Source organism: Mobula hypostoma, chromosome 5 (genome assembly GCF_963921235.1).
Source record: "Mobula hypostoma chromosome 5, sMobHyp1.1, whole genome shotgun sequence".
In the NCBI taxonomy this organism is placed as follows: Eukaryota; Metazoa; Chordata; class Chondrichthyes; order Myliobatiformes; family Myliobatidae; genus Mobula; species Mobula hypostoma.
In genome coordinates this window covers 137,141,193-137,155,819 of record NC_086101.1, presented here as the reverse complement: position 1 = coordinate 137,155,819, position 14,627 = coordinate 137,141,193, and the positions used below count along the sequence as shown (strand labels likewise).

General features: G+C 45.4%; 1 protein-coding gene across 4 annotated transcripts in view; it reads right to left on the bottom strand.

Annotated features, from left to right (window-relative positions):
* Positions 1 to 14,627, bottom strand: part of svep1 (sushi, von Willebrand factor type A, EGF and pentraxin domain containing 1) — a 267,906-nt gene that overhangs the window by 164,199 nt on the left and 89,080 nt on the right. For all 4 annotated transcript variants that reach the window (XM_063048990.1, XM_063048991.1, XM_063048993.1 and 1 more), the window contains one exon: positions 12,471 to 12,650. In XM_063048990.1, coding sequence (XP_062905060.1) covers positions 12,471 to 12,650 — 180 coding nt within the window. The remainder of the gene's footprint in view (positions 1 to 12,470; positions 12,651 to 14,627) is intronic.

The following is a 14,627-nucleotide window of genomic DNA, read 5'->3' as shown; positions in this document are numbered from 1 at the left end:
CAACTGTTACCCCTGAATGAAGGGATGATGCCTTCATAATCCTTCAAAGTGGTGATGCCTCTTTTAGTAATTTGTTTCTCTGTTCTTCCTGATCCATTGATTCCTCAGTCCCTGTTAGCATATAGTCTCCCAATTCTTTTTAATAACATGTAAAATTCACATTTCTCTACCTTCATGTTCACTTAACAGTCATACATCCTGACTCCAGGTTTATTAATATCTATCCATATTTTGTCAAAGTTCTAACTGCATCTCCAAGTTTTGCAAATTGTGGAAAGACCATTTAAAGACTGTCTCAAGGGCTGTTTGTATCGTGAATTTGTAGTATCCACTCATGACTATCTTATGAAGGTAATGAATGGCTGTTGCTCTGTTGAACTGTGGCAGTACTTATGGTGAATTTATCTCCAGGTTTTACAGGTGTTAAAGCATTCTAGCAGTTAGTTCTGATGACAACAAAAGGACGACAATATATTTCCAAATCAGTATAGTGGCAAACATGCAGATGATGATAATCATTACAACATGTTACGTTCTAGGAGGAATGTTAGCCACAACAGATCTTTGATACTTCTTCCAATACATCCAAGTTTTCTGCTGTAATTTGCTGTTTGACATGCTGGTGGCAGTATTTCCATATTTATAATGACCAAGAGATTACTAATAAAACTCACAACACGCTGGAGGAACTCAGCAGGTCGGGCAGCATCCGTGGAAATGATCAGTCAATGTTTTGGGCCGGTACCCTTCATCAGGACTGAAGAGGGAAGGGGCAGAGGCCCTACAAAGTAGGTGGGGAAAGGGTGGGAAGGAGAAGACTGGTAGGTTCCAGGTGAAAAACCAGGAAGGGGAAAGATAAAGGGGTGGGGGAGGGGATAGGCAGGAAAGGTGAAGAAGGAATAGGGGAAAACACAATGGGTAGTAGAAGGAGGCGGAACCATGAGGGAGGTGATGGGCAGCTGGGGGAGGGGGCAGAGTGACATAGAGATAGGGGAAGGGAGGGGGAGGGAATTACCGGAAGTTGGAGAATTCTATGTTCATACCAAGGGGCTGGAGACTACCTAGACAGTATATGAGGTGTTGCTCCTCCAACCTGAGTTTAGCCTCATCATGGCAGTAGAGGAGGCCACGTATGGACATATCCGAATGAGAATGTGAAGCAGAGTTGAAGTGGATGGCAACCGAGAGATCCTGTCTGTTGTGACGGACGGAGCGGAGGTGCTCGACAAAACGGTCCCCCAATCTGCGTTGGGTTTCACCGATGTAGAGGAGGCCGCACTGGGAGCACCGGATGCAATAAATGACCCCAAAAGACTCACAAGTGAAGTGTTGCCTCACCTGGAAGGACTGTATGGGGCCCTGAATGGTGGCAAGAGAGGAGGTGTAGGGACAGTTGTAGCTTACAGGGATAAGTGCCGGGTGGGAGATCCGTGGGGAGGGACATGTGGACCAGGGAGTCGCGGAGGGACCGATCCCTGCGGAAGGCGGAGAGGGGTGGAGAGGGAAAGATGTGCTTAGTGGCGGGGTCCTGTTGAAGGTGGCGAAAGTTGCGGAGGATAATGTGCTGGATCCGGAGGCTGGTGGGGTGGTAGGTGAGGACAAGGGGAATTCTGTCGCTGTTGTGGTGGCGGGAGGATGGGGTGAGAGCCGAAGTGCGGGAAATGGAGGAGATGTGGGTGAGGGCATCATTGATGACAGCAGAAGGGAAACCACAATCCTCAAAGAAAGAGGACATTTGAGATGTCCTGGAATGGAAAGCCTCATCCTGGGAGCAGATGTGTGGAGATGGAGGAACTGGGAATAGGGAATGGCATCTTTGCATGTGGCAGGGTGGGAAGAGGTATAGTTGAGGTAGTTATGAGAGTCGGTGGGTTTGTAGAAGATGTCAGTGGACAGTCTGTCTCCAGAGATGGAGACCGAGAGATTAAGAAAGGGGAGAGAAGTGTCTGAGATGGAACAAGTGAATTTGAGGGCTGGGTGGAAGTTTGAAGTATAGTCGATGAAATTGACGAGCTCAGCATGGGTGCAGGAAGCAGCAGCAATGTAGTCAATGTATCGAAGGAAAAGTTGGGGAGCAGTACCAGAATAGGTTTGTAGCACAGACTGTTTCACATAACCAACGAAGAGGCAGGCATACCTGGGGCCCATGCGAGTGCCCAAAGCTACACCCTTGGTCTGAAGAAAGTGGGAAGAGCCAAAATAGAAGTTATTAAGTGTGAGAACCAGTTTCGCCAACTGGAGGAGGGTGGTGGTGGTGGGGAACTGGTGAGATCTATTATCCAGAAAGTAGCAGAGGGCTTTGAGGCCTTCTTCATGGGGAATGGAAGTGTATAGGGATTGGACATCCATAGTGAAAATGAAGTGGTTGGGACCGGGGAACTGGAAGTTATTGAAGAGGTGGAGGGCATGGGATGTATCCTGGATGTAGGTGGGGAGGGACTGAACTATGGGTGACAAAATGGAGTCCAGGTAGGCAGATACAGGTTCGGTGGGACAGGAGCAGGCAGAAACTATGGGTCTGCCGGGACAGTCAGGCTTGTGGATCTTGGGGAAGAGGTAAAAACGATCAGTGCGGGGTGTGGGAATTATGAATTTTGTGGCTGAGGATGGAAGGTCTCTGGAGTTGATAAGGGTGGTGTTGATACGGGAGACAATGGTTTGATGTTTTTTTGTGGGTCCTGTTCCAGGGGTAAGTAAGAGGAGGTGTCAGAGAGCTGCCTTTTGGCCTCATTGAGGTAGAGGCCTGTCCGCCAGATTATTACAGCACCACTTTCGTCTGCGGGTTTGATGGTGCGGTTGGGATTAGTGTGGAGAGAGTGGAGGGCAGTGCGTTCAGAGGGAATGAGGTCAGAACAGGAGAGAGGTGTGGTGAAGTTGAGATGGTTGATGTCTCAGCGACAGTTGGAGATAAAAAGGTCGAGTGCAGGTAGAGGGCCCGGGCAGGGTGTCCAGGAGGAGGAGGAGGGTTGAAGACAGGAGAAGGGGTCCTCAGTAGGGGGAGGGGAATCCTTGCCAAAGAAGTAGGCTCGGAGATGTAGGCGACGGAAGAAGAGTTCAGCGTCATGGCGGGCACGGAACTCACTGAGTGGTGCAGCCTCCTCTACATCAGTGGAACCCGACGCAGATTGGGGGACCGCTTCGTCGAGCACCTCCACTCCTTCCGCCACAACAGACAGGATCTCCCGGTTGCCACCCACTTCAACTCTGTTTCACATTCCCATTCGGACATGTCCATACATGGCCTCCTCTACTGCAATGATGAGGCTACACTCGGGTTGGAGGAGCAACACCTCATATACCATCAGGGTAGTCTCCAGCCCCTTGGTATGAACATTGAATTCTCCAACTTCCGGTAATTCCCTCCCTTCCCCTATCCCAGTTTTGCTCTACCCCCTCCCCCAGCTGCCCATCACCTCCCTCATGGTTCCGCCTCCTTCTACTACCCATTGTGCTTTCCCCTATTCCTTCTTCACCTTTCCTGCCTATCCCCTCCCTGCCTCCCTTCCCCCACTCCTTTATCTTTCCCCTTACTGGTTTTTCTTCTGGCACCTACTAGCCTTCTCCTTCCCACCCTCCCCTCACCTTCTTTATAGGGCCTCTGCCCCTTCCCTCTTCAGTCCTGACGAAGGGTTCTGGCCCGAAACGTTGACTGATCTTTTCCGCGGATGCTGCCCGACCTGCTGAGTTCCTCCAGCGTGTTGTGAGTGTTGCTTTGACCCCAGCATCTGCAGAGTGTTTAAGATTACTAATAAACTGATTAAATAGGTTGTCATAGGCAATTTATCAATTTAAAAGATTAAAGGGGTTAATGCAAGATTGTTAGTGTAGTGAGCATACATGTTTGTGTTTTTAATGTCAACTCCCTGAAGGAAAATTGCATTGCTTTCTCATAAAGGCAAACCCAGGTTCCATTTTTACATACATCCAGGCTGATTTTGTACATAAATTAGAAAATGCACAAAATCTCTCAATATCATACCCCACATTATTACAGTGAATGATGTTAATGAGGGTTATTTAACATGAACATTTAGTTATTGCCTTTCTGCTATAGTACAGAATCAGGATGTTCCATACTCAAAGTCTGTTTTCCACCAGCTTGAAGTGTTGGTGGATGTTACATTGTCTAATAATGCATCATTGGACAGGTATCAAAAGAAGCAATTGCATGTCAATTTCCAAAGTAACTCTCTCAAGTGGCCTCATGCAGTGGAACTGTCAACTCGTGTCTTGCCTGTTAGAGCAATGATGTCTGATTACTGCAGGGAGGTTACATGTAAACAGGTTTTATTTCAGGAATGCTTCTGATTTGAAGTTACTAATGTTTATAGGAGCTCACTTGTATGTATTAATGTTAAAGTCTGTCCCGAGCCTTGTGGCCCATCAGGCCAGTGCTTATGCCGGTTTCTGTGGCGTGAAGCGACTGAGAGTACGAGACTCCCCCCCCAGGTAGGACATCAGTCTATCGTGAGGTTAACCCCCAGCATTTGCCGGTTCCCATTTTCAGCTGGGTGGACTGGAGCAGTGTGTGGTAAGTGCCTTGCTCAAAGACACAACATGCTGCCTTGGCCGAGACTCGAACCCACGACCTTCAGATTGTGAGCCCAATGCCTTAACCACTTGGCCACGCGCCACACACCACTTTTTATCTATGGATGCTGATAAATTAGGTGCCCATAGTTTGGGTGAAACTGACTGGATACGTCTCTTTTATTCTATCATTACTTTCCCTTTCTATAGCTAAGACCCGGCAACAGCGTCGGACTTCGGGACGAAAGGTCCCGAGTTCGAATCCAGCCGGCTCCCCTGCACACTTTCCATCCGTGCTGGGTTATGAGCTGGTGATCTCTTTGGAAACTCACCCAGCAGAAGGCAATGGCAAAGCACTGCTGTAACTTGCCTCGTACACAGTTCCCCACTATGTCAGAGAGGTGTGGAGGGAAATCACTTGCTAACCGGAGAAACTCTGGATGCAACGTCCCTTTCATTCTTTTCCTTTTCTATAGTTAAAGTTCTTTGCCTCTGCTCTGACACTAGAAATGAATGTGGGACACCTATTAATTTGTAAGAATGATATTAAACTATTGCACTGCAGGGGAGAAGAAAAGAAAGATCAAACTGTAGTGATGAAAGTACATCTATTTTATTGGCTTTTCAAGAATAATTACCAATAAATTCTTGTTCTAAAATCACACCAGGCCTGAGAAACAACTTTCAGAATAGGTATTGCTGAATACAGCAGTTTCTCTGTTGATAATGAGAAGTAATGCATGAAACTTCCCATCTTTCTTGCTGCAAATTGTTGCTGCAGCAACATGTTTACAAACAAAAGGACGAAGTTTATTAATGTCTTCCTATACTTTGATGATAATCACTCTCAGAGGAACTTAAGTACTTGTGAGTTATTTAAGGTTAACAAAGATCACATGGGGAAAAAATAATGTATTTTGGATATTAGCCCAATAAATGACACAGTTTCATGGGAAACCAGATTAGGAAAATCAATTTGTTCAATGAATAAATGTTACTTTGCAGGCTAGTGAGATTGAAGATCTTTCTAGAGAAGAATTCTGCATGTTATTCATCTGTTGGCATTGTTAGGATTGTGGGATGGGGTAGATACATTAGATAAACATTCCTAGGCTGACAAGAATACTTGCCAGAAAGTTCAGAGTTGATATTCTCAATCACTGCCAAGTTCAGGTAAAATCAGAAAAAAAATTGTTTTCAACTTCAAAGCAATTATTTTTGGAGTTCGGGTCATAGAGCAAAATAGTGCAGATGCAAGTCCATGCCAATCACTGTGCCCTCCCAACTGGCCCCAAAGGGACATAGCCTTAAGATTCGAGGGAGTAGATTTAGGACAGAGATGAAGAGGAATTGCTTTTCCCAGAGGGTGGTGAATCTGAGGAATTCTCTGCCCAGTGGAGGCTACCTCAGTAAGTATATTTAAGACAAGGTTGGATAGATTTTTGTATAGTAGGGGAATTAAAGGTTATTGGGAAAAGGCAGGTGGCCATGGAGATGAGTCCATGGCCAGATCAGCCATGATCTTGTTGAATGGTGGAGCAGGCTCGACAGGCCAGATGGCCGACTCCTGCTCCTATTTCCTATGTTCTGATGTAATTTTTTGCATTTGGCCCATATCTCTTTATGTCCCACCCTCCATGTTCCTATCTTACTGCTTCTTAGTTATTGGAGACCAAAATAGGGGGTAGTAGATTTAGGGTGATTTAAAAGAGATCTAAGGAGCAACATTTTTTTTTACACAGAGTGATGAATATACTGTATGGAATGAGCTACCAGAAGAAGTAACTGAGGTAGGTACAGTAGTATCTGAGATCCGGGAGGTTGTCATTCGTGAGCTGTTGTTCACTGACAACGCAGCACTGACATCCCCCTACTGAGTGTGCATGCGCCGGTCGTGCATGTAGCCTGGTACAGCCGTTCCGATCAGTATTCTTACTTTCTTCTTCTTACTTTTTAAGTTACGTTATTTTTTGTATTTTTTTTTCACGGTAACATGTCGAAGATGCATCCTCTCTATCATGCTGGTAGAGAGAGTTTTATTTGGGTTTTTAGCACTGGAAATAGTTACATCCTGACACGCGGGACAGAAGCAAGGTCGCATTGTGTATTCCAGGGACCAGCTAACGCCGGCCGGTTTAGTGAGCAGAGCGGCGGACACTCCTGCTGAAATCCGGAGGAAAACACACAGAGGGTGCGGAGGGGGATCACAAAGTTGAGGAAGGAGGACTGGGTCGAGACAACAGAGACTTATGGAGAAGAGGAGCTCAGTGGGTAATAAAATGGCGCTAGCCAGGCGTCAGAGAACATTTCGGGAGTGCAGTGTTATGTGTTTCACTGGAACAGGGCTGCACGAGGACATTCCCGATCAAAACTTCTCCATGAACGGCTTCCAGACCGTTCCGGCTGACCAGAAGTGCACTGAGAGCGGTAAGCTTAAAGGAGTTGGGTGCTTACTGTTCTGGTTAACAACAGATGGTGCAATTCGGGTCATATTACGATCGAGGAACGTGTTTGTAGACCGGATATTGAACTTTTTACTGTTGGACTTCGGCCACATCCCACTGTGATACAACACTGGGAGGCACGGGAGGTCGTTCCTGCCTGTGGCCATCGAACTTGCAGCTCCTCCTGTGGAGGGTCAGACACTCTGAGCCAATAGACTGGTCCTGGACTTATTTTCCATCTGGCATAGTTTGCATTTTGTTGTTTGATTGTTTGTGGTTTTTGTATTGCTATATTTACGCTCTATTCTTGGTTGGTGCGGCTGTAACGAAACCCAATTTCCCTCGGGATTAATAAAGTATATCTATCTATCTATCTAGAAGGCCAACTGCAGCATCTCACTGACCACCTATCCCATGCCTGCAAGGAGTGTGGGCTGACCATCAGCTTGAAGAGCAATGTCATGGCCCAGGACACTGACTCCTCCCACCCATTACCATCGATGGTCCTACTCCTTCGCCTATCTTGGGTCAACCACCACAAACACTCCGTCCTTGATGCTGAGCTGAGCAACAGAATAGCCAAGGCTGCAGCTGTCATGGCTAGACTGAACAAGAGAGTGTGGAGCAACAGACATCTCACCACCAGTACCAAGCTATGTGTGTATCAGACCTGTGTTCTTGGCATTCTCCTCTACAACAGTGAAGCCTGGACAATCTGTGCTAGCCAAAAGAAGAAACTGAATAGCCTTCACCTGCATGGCCTCAGCTGGATCCTGCACATACCTTGGCAGGACAGGGCCACTAATAAGGAGGTCTTAAAATGTGCAGGCATCCTCAGCATGTTCGTCCTCCTCAGCCAGCGGTAGCTCAGATTAGGACATGTCAGACGAATGGGCTCTAGTAGAATCTCGAAAGACCTGCTGTAAGGGCAGCTGGCAGAGGCTGCACGCTCAGTTGGCCGTCCACAGCTTCACTTCAAGGACGTTTGAAAACAGGATCTGATTCTGGCCAACATTGCTGTGAACAACTGAGAAGACATAGCAGACGAGCGGGCCATCGGGAGTCTGGCAGTTTGAAAAGGCGTGCAAAGAGCAGAAAGTACGCACATCAACGAGCTAGCTGTTAAGAGAGCTCAACAGAAGGAGATTGCCATTCCAACCAGATGCCCAGCAGCCACATAACTGAAGAGAAATATTCATTAAAATCCACCAATCTCCTGTGGCTTAAGACATTGGCAGCCTTGCCTATCTTTAAGGGATAGGCTTTTTCTCTGGCCATCCTTTTACTCTTAATATAGACCTACTTGGGACTTCCCTTAGCCATACCTGCCAGGTCCATCTCATATTCTCTCTCTCTGCCTTCCTAATTTCCATTTTAAGAATATTCTTAATCTTTTTATAGTCATCCGGGAATTCACTTAATCTCAACCTCCTAAACCCTGATATATTCTTCTGTCTTCTTGACTAATATCTCTCATCAGCCAAGTTTCCCTAAACTTGCCAGCTTTACCCTTTACCCTAACTAACAGGAATATACTGCTTCTGGACACTTGCTATCACACTTGTGACTCATTCCTATCACTTCAAGCTAGCTCATTCATCTACTAAATCTTGTCTAGTTTCCCCAAAGTAAGCCCTGCTCCAGTTTAAGAACCTAATCTGTGGATTTGTCCTTCCCTTATCCATCACTATCTTAAAACTAATAGAATTGGTATCACTATAACCAAAGTCCCTGCCTACATATAGGCAAAGGCTAAAAAAGCAAGATTTGAGAGATAAGGACTACAAAGGGCTGGATGCGAGAGGTAGTGGAGTGGATATGGGATTGCTTCAGGTTGGTGGATTGGGCCACGTTTAAGGGCTCAGAGGATCTGAATGAATACACCATGGTTGTCATGGACTTTATAAAAGCCCTAGATGAGTGCGTCCCCACAAAATCATTCAGTTCTCTCCAACCAGAAGCCCTGGATGAACTATAAAGCCACAATCTGCTGAGGGCCAGATCAGTGGCATTCAGGTTTGGTCACCAAGTAGGATACAAGAGGCTCAGGTACAATCTCCAGAAAGCCATCTCATGTGCCAAGTGGTAATCCCGGAACAAACTTGGATCACTGAAGGATGCTCAACAGCTTCGGAAAGGCTTGAATGCTATTACCTCTTACAAAGTCAAGCCAAGTGACGCAGGTGACAAGAAGGATTTGATCCCAGACAAGCTCAATACCTTCTATGATTGCTTTGTCAATCAATACCTGGAGGAGATTTCACAAACTCACAGAGTACCCGATGACCCTGTGATTTCAGTCTGAAGCCAACAAGAGAGCATCCTTCAGGAGGATATGCCCACGGAAAGCATCTGGATCAGTTGGAGTACCAGGCCAAGTACTAAAGACCTGTGCTGATCAACTGGCTGAAGTGTTCACTGAGATCTTCAATCTCTCGCTCCTCCAGCCTGAGGTACTCACCTGCTTCACACAGGCTTCAGTTGTACTGGTGCTTAAGACGAATGTGGTGACTTGCCTCAGTGACGGTGAACCACTAGCCCTTTTACTGTGATGATGTGTTTTGAGAGGTTGGCCATGAAGCATATCAATTTCTGTCAGAGAAGCAACACGGATCCGCTCCAGTTTGCCTAGTGACACAACAGGTCCATAGTTGATGCATTTCATTGGCTCTTCACTCAACCCTGGAATATCTAAACAGCAAAGATGCATACATCAGGATGCTTTTTATCAACTACAGCCTGGAATTCAATACTATCATCCCTCAAAACTAATCAATAACATCAAGATCTTGACCCAACACCTCCTTGTGTAATTGGATCCTCGATTTCCTCAGTTGCAGACCCCAGTCAGTTCGGATTGGCAACAACATCTCTTCCACGATCTCCAGCAGTACAGGAGTACCACAAGGTTGTGGGCTTAGTCCCCTACTCTACTCTCCTTGTACTTATAACGGTGCTTAGCCACCCAGTTCCAATGCCATATTTACGTTTGTTGACAACATCACTATTGCTGGCCAAATCAAAGGTGGTGATGAAAGAGATTGAAAATCTGGCTGAGATGTTCCACAACAACAACAACACCTCTCACTCACTGTCAGCAAGACCAAGGAGCTGATTGTTGACTTCAGAAGAAGGAAGCCAAAGCTCCACGATGAGCCAATCCTCGTCGGCGGATCAGAGGTGGAGAGGGTGAGCGACTTTCAATTCCTTGGGGTTATCATGTCAGAGGATCTGAAAAGAAAGCACGGCAGCATCTCTACTTCCTTGGACATTTGTGAAGATTCGGTGCGACATCTAAAATTTCGACAAACTGTGCAGTAGAAAGTATATTGACTGGTTGCAACATGGTCTGGTATAGAAACGCCAATGCCCTTGAAAGTAATGGATACAGCCCAGTCCTTCACAGGTAAAGCTCTCCCCTCTATTGAGTATATCTACAAAAAGCCCTGTCGCAGGAAAGCAGTGTCCATCGTCAAAGGTCCCCACCACCCAGGTCATGCTTTCTTCATCGCTGCTGCCATCAGGAAGGAGGTACAGGAGGTGCAGGAGCCTCAGGACTCACACCACCAGGTTCAGGAACAGTTGTTACCCCTCAACCATCAGGGTCTTGAACCAGAGGGGATAACTTCACTCACTCCATCACTGTTCCCACTGTTCCCACAAACTATGGACTCACTTCCAAGGACTCTTCATCTCATGCTCTTGACATTTATTACTTATTTATTATTATTATTATTTCTTTTCTTTTGAATTTCCACTGCGTATTGTCATTTGCTCATCGGTTGTTTGTCCATCCTGTTGGGTGTTATCTTTAATTAATTCTATTATATTTCTTGGATTTACTTTATACGCCTGGAAGAAAACAAATCTCAGGGTTGTATATATTACTGTATATATGTAATCTGATAATCAATTTACTTTGAACTTTGCCTGTCAACTCATTTAGAAACCATAGAAACCATAGAAACTACAGCACAGAAACAGGCCTTTTGGCCCTTCTTGGCTATGCCGAACCATTTTCTGCCTAGTCCCACTGACCTGCACACGGTCCATATCCCTCCATACACCTCCCATCCATGTATCTGTCCAATTTATTCTTAAATGTTAAAAAAGAACCAGCATTTACCGCCTCGTCTGACAGCTCATTCCATACTCCCACCACTCTCTGTGTGAAGAAGCCCCCTCTAATGTTCCCTTTAAACTCTCCCCCCCACCCTAAACCCATGTCCTCTGGTTTTTTTCTCCCCTTGCCTCAGTGGAAAAAGCCTGCTTGCATTCACTCTATCTATACCCATCATAATTTTATATACCTCTATCAAATCTCCCCTCATTCTTCTACGTTCCAGGGAATAAAGTCCTAACCTATTCAACCTTTCTCTGTAACTGAGTTTCTCAAGTCTCGGCAACATCCTTGTAAACCTTCTTTGCACTCTTTCAACCTTATTTATATCCTTCCTGTAATTTGGTGACCAAAACTGAACACAATACTCCAGATTCGGCCTCACCAATGCCTTATACAACCTCATCATAACATTCCAGCTCTTATACTCAATACTTTGATTAATAAAGGCCAATGTACCAAAAGCTCTCTTTACGACCCTATCCACCTGTGATGCTACTTTTAGGGAATTTTGTATCTGTATTCCCAGATCCCTCTGTTCCACTGCACTCCTCAGTGCCTTACCATTAACCCTGTATGTTCTACCTTGGTTTGTCCTTCCAACATGCAATACCTCACACTTGTCTGTATTAAACTCCATCTGCCATTTTTCAGCCCATTTTTCCAGCTGGTCCAAGTCCCTCTGCGGGCTCTGAAAACCTTCCTCACTGTCTACTACACCTCCAATCTTTGCATCATCAGCAAATTTGCTGATCCAATTTACCACATTATCATCCAGATCATTGATATAGATGACAAATAACAATGGACCCAGCACTGATCCCTGTGGCACACCACTAGTCACAGGCCTCCACTCAGAGAAGCAATTCTCTACCACCACTCTCTGGCTTCTTCCATCCAGCCAATGTCCAATCCAATTTACCACCTCTCCATGTATACCTAGCGACTGAATTTTCCTAACTAACCTCCCATGCGGGACCTTGTCAAAGGCCTTACTGAAATCCATGTAGACAATATCCACTGCCTTCCCTTCATCCACTTTCCTGGTAACCTTCTCGAAAAACTCCAACAGATTGGTCAAACATGACCTACCACGCACAAAGCCATGTTGACTCTCCCTAATAAGCCCCTGTCTATCCATTTATTTCCCCTGCCTTGTTCTCTAAGAGGAGGTCCAATACTGGATCCTCTCAAGTAGGCCGCTCTTAGTATTGAGGCAAAAATGTTTCTCCTTCAAAATATCTAGGCCTCCATCTTTGGACAAAGGTATTCAATAAAATCCTGTTGTTACATCTGGATGCAGTACAGTTGATTTTCAGCAAGCAAAAAGTAATTGCTTCACTAACCAACAGCAACACATTGTTCACTGGACTTACCAATGCATTTTGGCTCTCTCCCATCCCATATCATGTTGGCTAGACAAGTCAGCTTTGACCTGCCTTCCATTATATAGCCCTTTTTACAGGTCACATGGCAGGCGGTTTTGTAAGACAGGACATGGGTTGAGCAGTTTATGAATCCATGTTCAGGAGTGCGTAATCTTGGACAGGTTCGAACTGTACAAAAAGGGAGAAAATGTCAATAAACTCAGATCTATTTGAAAACATAAACTACAATAATGGGAATTATTTTAAAGAGACACAATTTCTGGTCTCTCACTCTCTCTTTCTCTCATCGGTGGGGGAGGGTTTGCGGCCAATTCTCGAGTTGGAGAACTCGAGAAAAGCCAGGGAACGGGCTTTAATCAGCGAGTTGTTTTGTTTTTGTCTCCCTTCTAGCAGAGTGACACCTCTCTGCCCTCTCTGATCCTAAAGGGATTGGACAGGCTAGATGCAGGAAGATTGTTCCCGATGTTGGGGAAGTCCAAAATGAGGGGCCGCAGTTTGAGGATAGAGGGGAAGCCTTTTAGGACCGAGATTAGGAAAAACTTCTTCACACAGAGAGTGGTGAATCTGTGGAATTCTCTGCCACAGGAAACAGTTGAGGCCAGTTCATTGGCTATATTTAAGAGGGAGTTAGATATGGCCCTTGTGGCTACGGGGGTCAGGGGGTATGGAGGGAAGGCTGGGGCGGGGTTCTGAGTTGGATGATCAGCCATGATCATAATAAATGGCGGTGCAGGCTTGAAGGGCCGAATGGCCTACTCCTGCACCTATTTTCTATGTTTATTAGGAAGAGAGAGAGCCTGTGGCATGTTGAATTGCCGGGTGAACGGTTAGTTTTTGTTGTAACACAGATCATGGCCTCTCCTGAGGGTTTTGCTATTGCTCGCTTGGTGGGTGGAGGGTGCTGAAATGAGTGGGGGGGGTGTGGGTTGATGCTTTGCTGCTTCTTGTAATTGGGAGGGGCCTTGGGGTCCTAATGTTTTTACTGCTACTCATTCTTTGGGGTTCCGTTCTGCTTCCGTGGATGTCTGTGATGAGCAAGAATTTCAGGTATATTGAATACATTCTCTGGTATTAAATGGAACTATAGAACCATTGAGTTTTTGATATATTTGGGGTAGAAACTTGTTAAGAACAGGGGTCGGTATTAGACTGATTGCTCTTACATTCAGCGCCTGATATTTGTTTCCATTGATTGCAATGAGACCAAAAAATAATCATGAGCTTTATATAACAAGGGGTCCATCCATTTCAATCTGTCGTGTCCCTCAGTCCAAGATGAATTTTTACTTTTCTTTTTGAACTACTTTGAATAAAAAAAACTTTATTCTATGGTGTCTTTAATGACTCGGGGACAGCTGAGTCATTTCTCAGAGCATCACTGTGGAAATATAAAGAATGCCCCAGCCAATTTATACACAGCAAACACCCATGGACAACAATACAAACATGAATGGATAGCGTGTTTTAATGAATCATACTTAGTTTGCTGTTCAAAATCCTGTCATAACATAATTTTTAGCCACCCGAGAAGTCCAAAACTTTAACTTGTAAACTGAATTAGAGCTCTCCAACAGTGCTGCACTTTCTAAGCATTGCAGCCATGTGATCATCCTGTTATTTGTCTGTTTGCAGCCTTCTACTTCAGAAATGATAATACTATACTCTGAGCCAGGACTGATAAAATACAGTGTCTCGACACGTGTCCTCAGAAACACTGGTTATGTTTCAGCAGAGTTTCATGCCCTGGAAACATCAAATCTTCAAGAGAGAAGGCAGGCGAATGGGGTTGAGAGGGATAATAAATTAGCCATGATGAAATGGTAGAGCAGACTCGATGGGCTGAATAGCCTAATTTTGCTCCTATGTCTTATGGTTTCATGCTCAATTCCAGGCAACACACTTCAGGATCAGTGGCAAGGATTTGGTGCTGATGCAGAGATTGACTAGTTTGTTACTTGGGAAGAAATTGTACTGAGAGGCTAGTAGAATTACTCTCCTCAGAGACAGCTGAGGGAAAATTAAAACTAAATGTTCGGAATTGTGAAGGTGGGGGGAAGGGAGGGTCATAGAGTTGATGGGAAGAATTGTTTCCACTGGGAGGAGAATGAGTAACCATAAGACACAAGTTCAGGAAAGAACCAGGGA